The 15,403-nt window shown below is 38.8% G+C and overlaps 1 protein-coding gene across 1 annotated transcript in view; it reads right to left on the bottom strand.

Annotated features, from left to right (window-relative positions):
- Nucleotides 1-1,705, bottom strand: part of LOC115624572 (serine-rich adhesin for platelets) — a 90,378-nt gene extending 88,673 nt beyond the window's left edge. Inside the window, exon 1 of the mRNA XM_030519301.1 lies at nt 1,579-1,705. Coding sequence (XP_030375161.1) covers nt 1,579-1,580 — 2 coding nt within the window. The 5' untranslated portion in view covers nt 1,581-1,705. The remainder of the gene's footprint in view (nt 1-1,578) is intronic.
- Nucleotides 1,706-15,403: the final 13,698 nt, after the last annotated feature.

Genomic DNA, 15,403 nt, shown 5'->3' with positions numbered 1-15,403 from the left:
CCCGTCCAGGAAGCTACGATGGCAACGACGGCGGCAAAGGCAACGGCAACGGCGCCGTCAGATATCTGTGTGTTGACAAATCAATTAAATGTGAAATTTAAAGGCGCGCAGCAGCTGGCAACACAGCGGCCCACACGGTAGCTAATGCCCAGCTCCAGCAGCTCGTGTGCAAAGCTCGTTTCCAATTGGTTAGCCGGCAATCTGGCAAACTGGCGGACTGACAAACTGGCTGCGACACGCAAGCCAAAAGCCAGCACATGCAAATGCAATTGGAAGCGGGCCCTAGGCCTACCTCATAGACCAGCACCGGCACCAGCACCAGCACCAGCTCGCCCTGGCGCTTATCGAACACATTGATTTCTGGCCGCTCTACTCAACTCGGCTCAACTCTGCTCGCCATGCAAATCTCGTGTCGTAAAGTGTGAAAACAAATTGCGCGCCCGTCCGCATGCCGACTGCAGCCTTCCGGCTGCCGATCTCCAAGCCAAAACTCATTGCAGTCCCAGATAATTGCACTCGATTTGTAATTCAAGATTAAGGGCAGCGGCAGCTGGGCAATCTGCTTGTCGGCCAGTCTGCCCGCCCGTCCGTCCGTTTGCCGTTGAAGCACCGTCTGTTCTGTACACGTATGTGTTGTCTTTGCACTCAAGTTGTGCGCTGCACTTTTCCATTTTTGCTTTAATTTATGTGCCCCGCTGCCGCTAAGATAATCACTTAAAATGTGGGCCATGGCTTAAGTGATTATGTAAATTTTTTCCTTTGGCTTACGCCTCCTAGAATTTGACCTTCAAATAATATGATAAAGTTTAAGCCATTGAGATTAGTGGCTCTTGAGCATGAATCGAGTGCGTTACGTGTAATGCAATTTTAGCAAAAATACGAATTTGCTTACAAGCATAATGTGTATGTAATGAAAACAAATTGCATGTCAATTAATTCGAGTTCTCGTAAATGTTTAAGCCATTAGGTGCAAGCATCAGGATTAGTGCGCAACAAATTGCCAACATTTCATTTAAAATAAATGATTTCAACCAAACCATATGTATTTTAAAATAAAGGGTAATAGAGTGAGGAATATCACACGCCAGAGAATTATCTACGACTTTTATAATATTCATAGGGAGATCAGCATAATTAAGCTTTGATTTAGTGAATACTGAATTTAAAAAAAGATGGAATGGGTCCAATTTGTTGAATTTGTTTAACTAAATATAGAAAATAAAACATATACATAAATATGTATGCATATCAGGTACATGAAGTCATACTTTTCTACTTACTCTAACTTGATCTGAGTAGAGCTTAAGGGAATATAAATACCTAGGTTTTAGATATTCTAGCGATGGACTCGTCTCGCCATATGCCGATTAATAATATATAATATAGAGGATATACTTTATGTGGTCAGAATGCTTTTTTCTCCCTCTTACATACCCTTCCGGTAAAGGTTATAAAAAACTTAAGCCGTTAGGCTAACAGGAAATATGTTTCTCTAGTTACAACTCGAAGCCATTGCAAGTACTGTTAAAAATATTAAATACATAATTCTTTAAATTACACATCGCCGTTAATACTTACATCGTATTTACTTGACCTCATTTTACCCATTTATTTTGCATCTAATTTGCATTCGTATTTCGTCTACGCTGTTTTGTTAAAGTCAATCCAAGCGACCATTGAATTGTCGAATATATATTTATATTTGTTATTTTATTTTATATGCGATCTGCACGACCAACACGCGAGTCGTAATTATGGCAAATTCGTTTCAATAAAAGTGCAAACTTTTTTATTTAATTACAAAATGCAGTGTTTGCCCAAGTTCGATTAATACATTATTATTATTAAATGGTTTTCACTTCACCTAAACATATTTAGCTTTAGAATTATTATCCTTTATTAGTTATGTTTAATTATTTCTTCAAATTATTGATTATGGAATCTACTGCCATTATGAACACTTATTTTTTGATTTCAAACACTCGTTCGATTTTGTAGAATTAACATTTAACAACAATTATTGGCATTTTAAATTAAAATATATGCCCGGTTTATTTATATTTTATTTCATTGCACAGTCTTTGAAAATTGTGTGAAAGTAAAAGGCTGCATCCAAGTGTCTCAACTGAAAGCAAGGCAATTTTCTTTGAATTCTGTGTGTATGCGCCTTGAGAAAATATTGCGCATACGACACATAGGCCGTGAAAATCAGCAGCTGACTGAAAACAGCCAAAAAGTCGCGCAGCAAATCAAACGGCAACTGGCCGCGTTTGCCATAGAGTGCGGTAGCTACTGCTTCATGATTACTTTAGCACAACAAATCGGCTTTCCAATTCCTTCCCACAGTATTTCACGATGCCTTGCAATGTGTGGTTGTTGTATGTGTGTGAGGAAAAATCGTTAGACAACGATACAAAACTCAAATGGTAAAAGTGCACGAAAAGGCAAGCTAAACATTGCGGTAATGGTAATAACAAACGAACGAACAACTGGACGGACGTACCCGTCGACGGGTGGATGGACGAAAGGCATGATTAGGGCCGCAGCGGCAGCAACCACGTGAAAAATGCCGGAAACAGAAATCGATTTGCACACACGATGAAATAAGCATGTGTTTGTAGCCACTATACGAATACGTGTATGCCTTTACATATAAATATATATATATATATATATATATATATATATATATATATATATATATATATATATATATATATATATATATATATATATATATATATATATATATATATATATATATATATATATATATATATATATATATATATGTTCAGTGTGTGTGTTCAGTGAACAAATAACAGATAGAAATGTCATCCTTAAGAACTAGTGCCAAGCAAATCCACTCAAATGTTAAAAAATGTTCATATTGAAGGCATATGAAATAGACGCCTATATTTTAGCGTTAACGAATCAACGAGAGATTTAAACAATTTGCCGTGAAATTTACATTTCAAAAATTATGTCACACGAGCAGCGCACGAAAGTAGGCAACGTTTTGAGACAAGCCAAAAGTTATCTCTAATTTTCACAAAAAAAAAAACAGTAAAAGGCCTCTCAGCCATTGTAATTCACAGTATTACACAAATTTATTTATTCCAATCAATGGCAATTTTTACAAATAAATTACCCGTCGCTGCTGCTGCTGCCCGACGCGCTGAAAATTCACGTAACAATTGATTTGTGTGTCAAAAATGTCACAAGTGTCAAAAATGTATGGAAACACTGCGCTGCGCTTTTACGTGAGCGAAACACATTCATACAAACACACAGAGGTACAGAGGCGCAAACAGTGAGAGCAAGCGTAAGAGAAAGAGAGCGCGAGAGAACTAAATAGCAGAAGTTACACGTGCATTGCCGAAGAGTGGCAATTGGTCGGCCGCTGCGGCCGTTTTAACACTCAGGTGTTTCGTATGGTTCGATGGGCTAGACAAGAGCTAGATAAGAGAGCGACAATGAAACACAAGCACGTGTATCCTAGAAAAGAGCACCATTAGAAGAAGCTTTAAGCTCACTGAACGTTTGTGGGGAGTAAGGCCTGTTGGCTACGAAACGATCATTACAACAAGTATTATTTCTCGTTTCGTAAGAAAATTGAATTTATTCAATTAATAACAGTGTGAATCCTTTTGCAAATCTTGAATCAAAATTTCAGACTAAACTTACAATATAGTATATTATTATCTTAAATTTCTGGCTTAAAAGTATTTAAAAATATTCGAAAGTCTCTGTTGAAAATGTATGAGTCTAAGATAAGTAAAATATGAATATTGTCATAATATAACGAATTTTAAAAATATACTGAATATCTTTTTACTAAATGTTTTGTTCTTTAAAAGTCTACCGTAAAGACGTTATTTACCCTGTGAACAGTATTCTAGAAACAAGTAAAAATGGTATATAAGGTTTATATAACTTTTTAACAGCTCAAATAAATAAACAATTAAAACAGTCCCATTACAATATTTTAAAACCGAACATTAAACAAAAGGCAAAGCTTTATATCTGTTAGACCTATGTAGAGGGATATACTAATATCAATTTCATATTTAATCTACTTTACTATAAGTATAACCTACACAAAAAGGGTAAAAGAATATACTTGTTTATTTTAAAAATAGTAATAATTAAATTAAGAAAATAATAATTTTTCAATATATTTCCTTAAAGTTCTGCCCCATTGTAAAATTTTACTGTACCAAGACTTTTTCAGTGCTTCATTACCTCCCTCAACTCACAGCTTTAGCACAAAAAACTTAAGGGGTCCTTCTTGTCTGGTCTGCCTAAACGGCTTAAAAGGCTCAAATGTGCTTAAGTAGGATTGGAATTTTTTTTCAACATTTCACAAATTTCATAAATTTCATTAGAACTCGAACTGGGGGTTGCACAGAGCGCATATCTTGTTGGGTTGGGAAACAGAAAATGTTTAGCGGTTTATGTTGTTCCTTGTTTTTCCTTGCCTCTGTCTGAGACGCCTGGTCAGCAAAGTGTGGGATACTCTCACAAATACACCGAATATTGTTTTTTAGACCTAAGCCCAACAATTTGCATAATTAAAATTAACGTAGTCGTCGCAGTTTCTGTAGCTGTTTTGCACTTTTATTAAAACGTTACTTCTGGGAGTCCATTACTTTGTGTTAAATTGAATTAAATGAGCTTAAAATATTTCAATAATTTTATGAATTAATTAAATGTTGCTATGTTGCTGAAACTTATCGCGGCACGCCGATTCGCGTTCGTTTTTTAATTCGTTCGTTGTCTTTCGCCTCGACTTTGGCTGCGTTTGTTGTGAGCCCAACTAAATGCGATGCGAAACTGAAACTGGCAGGCGAGACCAGGCCAGGGGCCAGTCATAGCCAGGCGCTGAGCATAAACAAGGCACTGCCGGAGCACGAGCAGAAACAGAGCAGAGCGGCAGCTAAGACGCCAGTTGTGGCGACGCCAGCGGCGACGGCAGCGGTGTTTGCGTCTTATTGGAACAGACCGAAAGGCAGCCAGCTGCGTCGCGTGAGCAAGTTGGTCTTGCCGCCTTAAATATACACGTTATATATACATACATATGTATCTATATAGTATGTGTGTTTGTGTATGTATGTATGTATGTATATAAAATGAGGGCGGGCAGGGGAAGCAAAAACAACGATGACTTTGTTTGTGCGCGCCACTTGAGGCTAATAGCAACAACAACGGCGAACAACTTGAAAGCAAACACAACAACAATAACAGCTACAACAACAACATCAAGCATGTAAGCGAGTTGATTGCAACTGTATGGCAGGAGTTGAGAAAGCTTCATGCTAGCTGTGCCGCTGCCGCTGCTGCTGCTGCGCTGGCGTCTGCCGCTATAAAGGAAATTGTTGCTGTTGGCATGCAACTGTAGTCAAGCGTTTAACAACAACAAAACGCCATGTGCAGATGTTAAAGAGCACAGCCAATTTGCTCTTTTCAAATGTTAACGACGGACAGAACACGAACGAGTCTCAGAGAGCTTCAACAATGAAGAGCTCTGCACGCAACGGTCAATCAGCAATGAGAAACCTCATGCGATTTTGCTGTGCTCTCCGACTTGCTAGCTTTATGCAGCCGGAGAGCACAAAAGGTTTTATAAGGGTTGTTAACATCATATGGTCCCTTTATAGCTTTCAAAAAGGACTTTAAGGAGGCCAAATTAGTAGAGCATTACATTAGATAATGCAGACTGGAAGTCTTTAGTGAAATTTGATTACATTACTTTTTTAATTGTAATCTTAATTAATCTTTTATTGAAAAAAAATAAAATTAATGACAACATTCATTAAGGCAGTAATTGCAATCAAATAATTACTGCCTTAATAAATGTTGTGATTAATTTTATTTTTATTTATTTTTTTTTAATAAAAGACAGCGCTTTTTTCGTCAAAATAAAAACCAAATTTCGGTTCATTCGTCAACATAAAAACAACATTTCTATATATTTATGATTAATCACAATTTCGCATAAATATATTTCCCCATAATATCTGGTCACTCTGATTACGGCTCAGACACTCACGCTCACTCTCCCATATCCTAAGGGTAGTTTTCTCAGCTGAGCGCGTGTTAGTCGCAACTCGCATGCAACACGGTTGTTTGTAGCTCAAGTTGCAAGCAACAACAGGTTTGATGCTGTTGGTGCGTGCGGCATGCCCCTGGCGTCAACATGTTGCAAGACTTAGGCATGAGTGTGGCACCACAAAGCACCACTCACGCATATACGCGATCCAAAACATAATCAGTTATTTAAGTATTTGTGATATATTGACAGCATTAAGCCACGATACCTACGAATCATTAATCACAGATCCTTTGCGAAGCACCTCAGCACATCACACCCGAACCCGTACCCTGGATACGGGTCCACTCGATTACACCAACCATGAACATTGCCTATTAATTTGGACACCAAAAACAAAGGTGTCCGTCGCTGTGTTTTGCGTTAATGGTGTGAACATGGCCGAGTAACAAATTGCAAAAGTGGCCCAGCTAGCCAGCCAGGGAGACGAAGAGCAACGACAGTTGGCCAGAATCACCCGCTAAACAAAAGAAACGTTCGCGCTGAAGGACAACATGCGTCGGGGTCGACCGAACCATTGCCCAGCTCTATGACGTTGGCCGCTAAACAGCTGCGCAGTAAAAAAGTTGCACGCAAGCGCGTCGTCGTCGACCCAGCGGGAGGCGCCTCGATGTAATAAAACGCAGGCCGGGCACTGCGGATTATCGCAAGCAGCGGCAGCAGCAGAAGCAGCGCCGACGACGACGACGCACACATATCGAAGCTTTCGATCAAATAGCCTATCAGATTGCCGGCATACGCATCTCGGAGTCTGTGTGTTGAAAAATTCATTTTAATAAGCGCCCGTAAAATAAAACAAGCAATATCTGTGCAATAAATAAATGACAATTATGAATTGTTCATCCTCAAAAGTCTCAGCAGCAGTCGCAGCACCATAGCCGTTGCTACCTTGCGGCCTTTTGTGGCCCTTCTTCTAAGCGGCGCCCACTGGTGCCCTATGCGTCCTGCTCGATGCGTCGAATGCGGCGGGACTGTCGTCATACCAGCCCATTAATTTGTTGTTTATCGCACCTTGTTAAAAACGCATTGCCAATGAAATGTGGAGAGAGATGTGTGACGCCATCGAAATTCCACAGTTACTTGAGGTAAGACTATAGGTAGTCTGGGATCAAAGTCTGAAACTATTTTCAAATTGTAAAATTCCTTCTAATATTTCTTAGTGAAGCTGTTGATTTATATAATTTAATTTTACTACTATAAATCTTTTTAAAAATTGTGTGTGACTATTGTTTAAATTAAAACAACGTACTGAGCAATACTATAAGTCGACATTTCCATTGAAAGCCTATTTTATTAAAAGCAACTGTTGAGCACTCTCCAAAGGGTCCGTGAATAGCAAAACGACAACCAACCCAACTTCACTTGGCAATTATAATGAAAATCTTGAGCGGTTGTGGTGGTGTTTTATTATCTATAAAGTAGTTTTGTTTTACAAATTATATATTTTTACGCGCTTACATACCAATCCTTTCCCTTCGTCTTGAATACTGACGCGATAGTTCGATAATTAATTCTAAACTAATGATCGAATATTACAGAGTTTCATAAACAACTAATCGGCAAGTACTTTCAAATTCAAATTAAAACCAGTACAAATTCAAACTAAAATTAATTTGTAACATTCCGGCCCCCGTGAATCGACAAAGGCGGAGCCGGAGATTCACCAAAAACGTCGAGGACTGCCAGCTTAGATGCTGGTCTTTGAAGCGTTGTAGTTCCCGTCTTCACTGAAGCGCTGCGTACTTGTCCATCTCGAGCTAGTTGCACTGCAGTTACTCTACCTCGCTTCCACTGGCTTCGGCTTTCAGACTCATCGCAGATGATTACGATGTCTCCAACTTTAATTGGTTCCACGCGTTGAAACCACTTGGTTCGGCGAGTCAATGTTGGCAGGTATTCTAAAATCCATCGCTTCCAAAATGTCTGTTTCAGCTGTTGTCGTATTTGCCATTGTTTTCTCAAGCATTGCCGCTCGTCAATATGCGGCGTTTGAATTAGGTTAGGGCAACCAATTAAAAAATGATTAGGAGTGAGAGGTTCTGCTTCGGAATCTTCAATAGGAATATGTGTTAATGGCCGAGAATTAATCAAGTTTTCAGCTTCTATTAATAAGCTCTGCAAAGTCTCAACTTGCGGTACCTTTTGTTTCAATGTAAATGCTAGTACCCTTTTAACACTGCGCACCATGCGCTCCCAAGCACCGCCAGCAGCAGGATTACCAGGTGAATTAAACTCCCATTCAATGCCGCGCCGGCCACACTCTGATGACATCCCATTCACGGCTTCAATCCAGTGTATTTTGCTTGCACCAATAAAGTTTGTTCCCTGGTCGCTTCTAATTTTCTGCGGTAAGCCTCTGCGGCAACAAAAATTTTGCAAACAAATAATAGCAGAGTCCGATGAGAGATCCTTAGCGAGTTCCAAATGTATTGCTCTAGTGGTCATACAGGTGAACAAAGCAACCCAGCGTTTCTCTTGACGTCTTCCAATAGCAACCAACAAAGGACCAAAATAATCTAATCCAGTATACGTAAAGGCTCTTACATATGGTGAAAGTCGATCTATGGGCAGCTGACCCATCAATGGTGGCTTCGGACATATGTACGTATTTTTGCAAACTTGGCAACTTGACTTTACTTTATTGACCAAGGCTCTAACAGATGGTATCCAAAATTTTGTTCTTATATTTGATATTATAGTTTCCATATTCTGATGCTTACATTGTTCGTGAAAGTGCTGTGCAATTAAATATGTCAACTTATGATTCTTTGGCAATATCAAAGGTCTTTTTACATTGTCATCCACGCAGTTGGCATTGTTAATTCGACCGGATACACGCATAACTCCATCTTCGTCCATTACTGGGGTTAGGCAAACTATTTTACTGGCTTTTGGTACGGATTGTCCGTTCTGAAGTGCGGCTACTTCGGCTCTGAAACAATGACGCTGAACCAGGCGGCATAAAAGCTTTTCAGAAAGGTGTAATTCTCTTGCTGATAATATCAACGATGTCTGAAGACATGCTGAAGTTTTTCCAATTCTGTTTTTGAACGTGTCCACGACTCTAAGAACATAGGCGTACACTCTTATTAGCTTTTCGTATTTAGATGTTTTTTCAATTAAACTAAATATTGGACCATTCTCTTCTACGGTCGAAAACAAGAATTTTATTCGTTGTTCATTTTGTTGATCGTACTGCTTTATGTTCTCGTTTAAAACAGGCCATCTTTCGCTGTCGTTTCTTAGGAATAAAGGTCCTTCTAGCCATTTCTTTGATTTTACATTCGAGTCCATACGAGTGGCAACATCAGCAGGGTTTTGCGATCCAGGTATCCATTTCCATTGGCGTGCTTCAGTGCTGTCCAATATTTCTGATATGCGATGAGCGACAAATTGTTTATAACGGCGGCTGTCTGACTGAATCCAATTGATAACTGTTTTTGAATCGGACCATAAAAAGACTTCGTCTGGTTTTATGTCGTGGCTGTTGACAATAGCATCTTTAAGGCGAACTCCCAATACGGCTGCCTGAAGTTCTAATCGAGGAATAGATAGCTGCTTTAAAGGGCTACAGTTTGCTTTACCTAAAACGAAGGCAACTGTTACTTCGTCACAATATTCAATCCTCCAGTAAGCAACGGCGGCATAGGCTTCTTCGCTGGCGTCAACAAAAATATGCAGTTGTATTATGCAATTATTTTCCAAAAACTTCGAGTGATAACATCTGGGTATTCGTATTGAGTTTACTACGTTAATCATTGTATACCAATTATTCCATAAATTTTTTAGTTGATCGGGTATAACCTGGTCCCACTGCGTCTTAGAGCGCCACAGCTCTTGTATAAGTAATTTTCCTTTTATAACATAGTGTGCGATAAATCCAAATGGGTCAAAAATAGACATAATAATAGACAGTACCTGTCTCTTTGTGGGATATGATTTCATTTTAACGACTGATTCGGGTATTTTGTTAAATTTAAGAACAAAGCAAAATATATCGTCTTTTGCATTCCAGTGTAAGCCCAAAATCTTTTCAGTAATTGGCTTACATTGATTAAGGTCTGTTAGGTTTGCTAGCTGTGGTATATTTTTGTTATTTAACAAATGCATTAATTGTTCTGAGTTTGAAACGAAACCACGAAGCTCGAAGTTAGCATTTTCGTGAATTTCAATAACCTTTTTTACAACGGAATAAGCTTCATGTATATTACTAAAGCTATCAACATAGTCATCAACATAATGGCGTTCTATTATGGCTTGCACGGCTCTACTGTTTTTATCTAAATAGGTTTTGGCATTTGTGTTTTTAACATACTGCGCTGAACAAGGCGAACTGGCTGATCCAAAAATCATTACTTGCATAACGTATGTGCTAGGTGTGCTGACATTACTATCTCTCCACAGAAATCTTTGCGAATCCTGGTCCTTTTTTCGAATGGCGATCTGATGGAACATCTCCTTGATGTCTCCACATATGCCAATGCTTCCTTCGCGAAATTTCATTAAAATTGTTGGTAACGGTACGGGTTGGTAAGCGTCTGGTCCTTTCATTAAGTTCGTATTAAGAGACACTCCATTCATCATAGCAGCGGCGTCAAACACGAGACGAAGCTTGTTGTTTTTATTTGCGTTGCAGACGGCAAAATGTGGAAGGTACCATGTTCTGTGTCCTCTTTGTCTTTCTTCTTCTGGTAAAAGCTTGCGTACATATCCTTTTTTCAAGTAGTCCGATATCTTTTCCGTGTACCACTTCTTAAGCGCATTGTCATTATTCATTTTCTTTTCCATAGCTTCTAGGCGCTTCAATGCCATCTCATAGTTGTTTGGCATTTCAATATTATCTTCTTTCCATAATAATCCGGTTTCATAGTAATTTTCTATTTTCTTCGTTGTAACTTCTAAAATTTCTTCGGCTCTAATATCAGCATTAGATTTAACGGGCTTAAACGATTTTACCCCAAAGCTTTCTATATTCAAGTATTCGTTCATCAGTTCTTGCAGCTCTGTAGAAATGTCATTTTCGTTTACTAAGTGGCATACGATTTCTCCACCTTTTGATTCGTTAGAACCAAAAAGTGTCCAGCCCAGTTTTGTTTTGTGTACGGCAAAATTGTTATTAAGATTTATGACCTTCTCCGGTCTTATCAACGTTGTATGTGGCATTCCAATTAACATTTTAGGGGCGGCGTCAGTGTAATTCTCAATTGGTAAGTTTCTCAAAGATAAGAAATGAGAGTAAAATTTATTTAAGTTCAGGCTCTGTTTTGGCAAAAGCAAATTGTTTATTGTGCGAACATTTTTCAAGTTGTAGGATATAGGCCCACAGCTTATACCTCTGATTTCTATATTAACTTGTTCCGACATTTCGCTTACGGATTTGTCGCCAATCCACTTTAGCGTCATTAGGCTTTTATTTCCTTTAGCTCCTATTAATTTAGCGACGTCATTCTCAATCAGGGAAATAGTTGATCCTTCATCAATGAATGCAATAATTTCGCATGTACCTTTTGGACCCGAAACACTTACAGGCAGAAACTTAAGAAGCGTTTTATCGGGCAAGTCTTTTTCGACGACCGTTGTAATAACAACACTGGCTTCTGATTTTGGTTCCTCGGATATAGTTGTAGGATGTATTTTCCTTTTACCTTGCATCGCGGCGTTATAATGTAGCAAACGATTATGTGGTTTAGTACAAGAGTCGATATTACAATCTCTTCGGCGTGAACAATTTTGTAGTGAGTGGCCTAGACTTAGGCAACAAAAGCACAATCGGTTCTTTTTGACAAATTCCCATCTATCGGCCAATTCTTTTTGGCGAAAGACATTACATTTATAGAGTTGATGCTCGGCGTTACATAGGAGACACTTTTGAGACTTCGTGTTATTTTCATATAAAGTGAATGTTTGCTTTGGTTCAGGTCTTTTCTCTCGCAATTCATTCGTTTGAACTTTGACGGTTGTTGCTTCTAATGCAATTGTTAAGTATTTCGCAACTTGTTGCAGCCAATCTGAGAAATTCCTTACTGTTGGGTATATCAATCCTTTTTCTGTCGTATATTTTGCCCACTCCTCTCTTTTAGACATAGGCAGTTTACTAACCAACTCGTCAATGAGAGTTGGATTACTTAAATGCGGCATAGCATTACAATTTTCTAAAAATGCTGTCAAGTTCGCGGCTAATACACTAAATTCAATTAAGTCATTTATTTTATTATATTTTACTGTCGGAAAGGCACGAACTTTGGCAATTTGGCTTCGGATTAAAATTTCAGGGCGACCATAATACTGATTCAAAGTGGCAATAACGATTTCGACATTCTCAGAATGTATAAGCAAAGACGAAACTATATTCCGGGCAGCACCTACAAGAGCTTTTTGAAGGCGCGTCAAGTTTTCCAAATTAGTGTATTTGTATGCTTTCGATGTTTCTTTATAGGCTACGTAAAACATAGGCCACTGTTCTGGTGTTCCAGAAAACTCAGGCAAATCCTGTAGTTTACGTAAGTAAGGTTGACTGTGTGAGTTGTGTTCATAATTATTATTCTGTGATGACGAAGATGTATACGGAGACCTCGGCGGGATATGAGGGACAGGTTGCAACGAATGCGGCAAAAAATTCGTTGCTTGTAGAGGCGTATAATCTGACGGTGGCGGCATAGCATTTTGTTTTGGCGGCGGCGGCATTGTAATGGTATTATATGGTTCGTTATTTCTAACTACATGCTGCTGGCTTTTTAATTGCTTTTCTGGGAAAATGTTATGATCTACTAAGGGCATTACATTTTGAAACATACCTTTACTTTCGGCATCATTACGGTTCAGTTTTTCTTCTAGGGACTTACTCAACTCATCATTACGCTTGAGCACCTCTGTGAACTTCTTTTCCAAGTCCAGAACCTTTTGCTGTAGTTGCTCAACCTTGCAGGGGGCAACCACGGTAGCGTCGAGCTCATCTTCATTGTCTGACCTTTGAGACATGTTGTTTTCAAGTCCTAAACGGACTGGCGGCTTTCCTTTAGTTGTTCGATGACTGACTCTTGGCATAAGAGTCGATGTGCGGCGGGCAATGCACAAAACTTTTTCACCACTGCTTATATATCCACCACTGTGCGGCAGGCAATTCACTGTGCACGTAGATATATTTGGTAGACTCCGATATTTACGTGACTTCTTCAGGTTTCCTTAATCGTGCGGCGGCGATGCACATTCCTGAATTAGTCCAATACTGGGCGGCAGACAATGCCCAAAAAACAAACTCCAAACAGCGCGGCGACAGGTGCACTAGATCGGCGTCTCCCAAGATGGCGGCGATTGATAATAAAAAATGTTGAGCACTCTCCAAAGGGTCCGTGAATAGCAAAACGACAACCAACCCAACTTCACTTGGCAATTATAATGAAAATCTTGAGCGGTTGTGGTGGTGTTTTATTATCTATAAAGTAGTTTTGTTTTACAAATTATATATTTTTACGCGCTTACATACCAATCCTTTCCCTTCGTCTTGAATACTGACGCGATAGTTCGATAATTAATTCTAAACTAATGATCGAATATTACAGAGTTTCATAAACAACTAATCGGCAAGTACTTTCAAATTCAAATTAAAACCAGTACAAATTCAAACTAAAATTAATTTGTAACAGCAACTTTGTAATGCAGCACAAAGCAAGCAAACGAGAGTTCGAGTTCAAGCAATGGGACAACAAGGTAATAAGTATTGGAAACAAGACAGGGAGATTATTTTCAGCAAACCCGACAGTGAAGTACCCTTTACTGTGCTTTAGGTTGTTTCGACAAATAACTTTTTTTAGAATTTACCAATTTTGAATTCCAAAATAGAAGAAGATTAACACATAAATTACAAATAAACAGGTATTGACTGCGCTTTTTCCATCATAGTTTAATTTAAATTAATTTAGTTAAATAATAAATAAAACAGTAATCAAAATAAAAGAGAGTGCGGCACCTCGAACGTATAAGTTTTAAGAGGCAGTTTTAGTCGCTCGCGCAAAAAAAAATGTGTATAGCAGAAAATATTGGCTGTACACAATATAAAAGTTGAATGAATTCATTTGCAGAAGATGGTTTAGAGCTCAAGTCCTAATTCAGTTTTGTGGTTAATTAAATTATGTGGCCCTAATTATACTAATTGATTGAGATGCTGGCTATTAATGCAAAACATATAGTAGTAATCCAAAAAAATGTATTTAATAACACTAGTATATCTAAAAGGTAGATCAACACTAAGAAATTAGATCATTGATTGATTTTTTTGGCAGTGTAATATTGGACCATTGTCAAACACCTGTTCGAAAAGTCTATTATCTCTATTGGCTTACACTCGCGTATCAATTTTATATTCAAAACTCTACTCTGCACACAATTCAGACACGACACAACAAATTAAAAGCCGTCATAGCCACAAATTTGTTCGTTATTTATTTACCCAAGAAATTCCTAAGCCAAGACCAAAATAAAACCTCATATTTACTCATTTAATTTTTGCACTCGCGCGTACCAAAAATGTTAGCGTCGTTGACCAGTTGACCATTGCCGGAATAATAAAAAAAAAACCCAACAGTCACAACAACAAGGTGGCAACGTTTTTTTCTGTTTTTGTCAAATTCCGCGCGTTTTTCTCTGTATTTTTTCCATAAGTCTATTTTCTTAACAATTTTATAGCATCGCCTGTTGGTTTATGCAAATTATTAAACGTTTTCTAATAACTCATTATGCCGCGTAAACAACGCCGGGTCGACAGTCACATGACTGTCACTTTGACGGCTGGGTGACTTAAACTGGAACCGAACCCGGGCCCGGGCTCGGTCCCAAGTGCTATACAGAGACGCAGACATACTATAGACCCAAGTCACAGCCACAACCATTGGAGTGGCGGGCCCAATCCCAGTCAAGCGCCTTATTTTCATTACACGTTCAACTGACTTTGGCTGGTGGGGATGGTAAAGGATGTGTGGGTAGTGGTAGGGGTGGGGGTAGCGGCAGGGGCAGGGGCAGGGAGGAGGCCAATTGCCCAACTACTGTTGCGTCTTTCTAGTTGACGTTTTGGTTTTTGTTTTCTAACACTTTGTTGTTGCTTTTCCGTAGTTAGTTGTCACTTTTCGCATACGTCTACTGCTGAAGTCCCAAGTGCTTCGCTTTTCAGCATTTTAGCAGCGATAGCTCGTGTTTATTTTGGTTAGCCAAATGCGCAAATATTTTCTCGTCCGTTATTTGTTTTGGGCTGCTTTAAATTTTCATGGTTTTCTTGACCTCTTTGGTTTAACGATTTTT

Source organism: Scaptodrosophila lebanonensis, unplaced genomic scaffold (assembly GCF_003285725.1).
Source record: "Scaptodrosophila lebanonensis strain 11010-0011.00,11010-0021.00 unplaced genomic scaffold, SlebRS2 tig00000061-arrow-pilon, whole genome shotgun sequence".
In the NCBI taxonomy this organism is placed as follows: Eukaryota; Metazoa; Arthropoda; class Insecta; order Diptera; family Drosophilidae; genus Scaptodrosophila; species Scaptodrosophila lebanonensis.
Note: the sequence above shows the minus strand (reverse complement) of the source record. Positions and strands in the feature narration are given on the sequence as shown.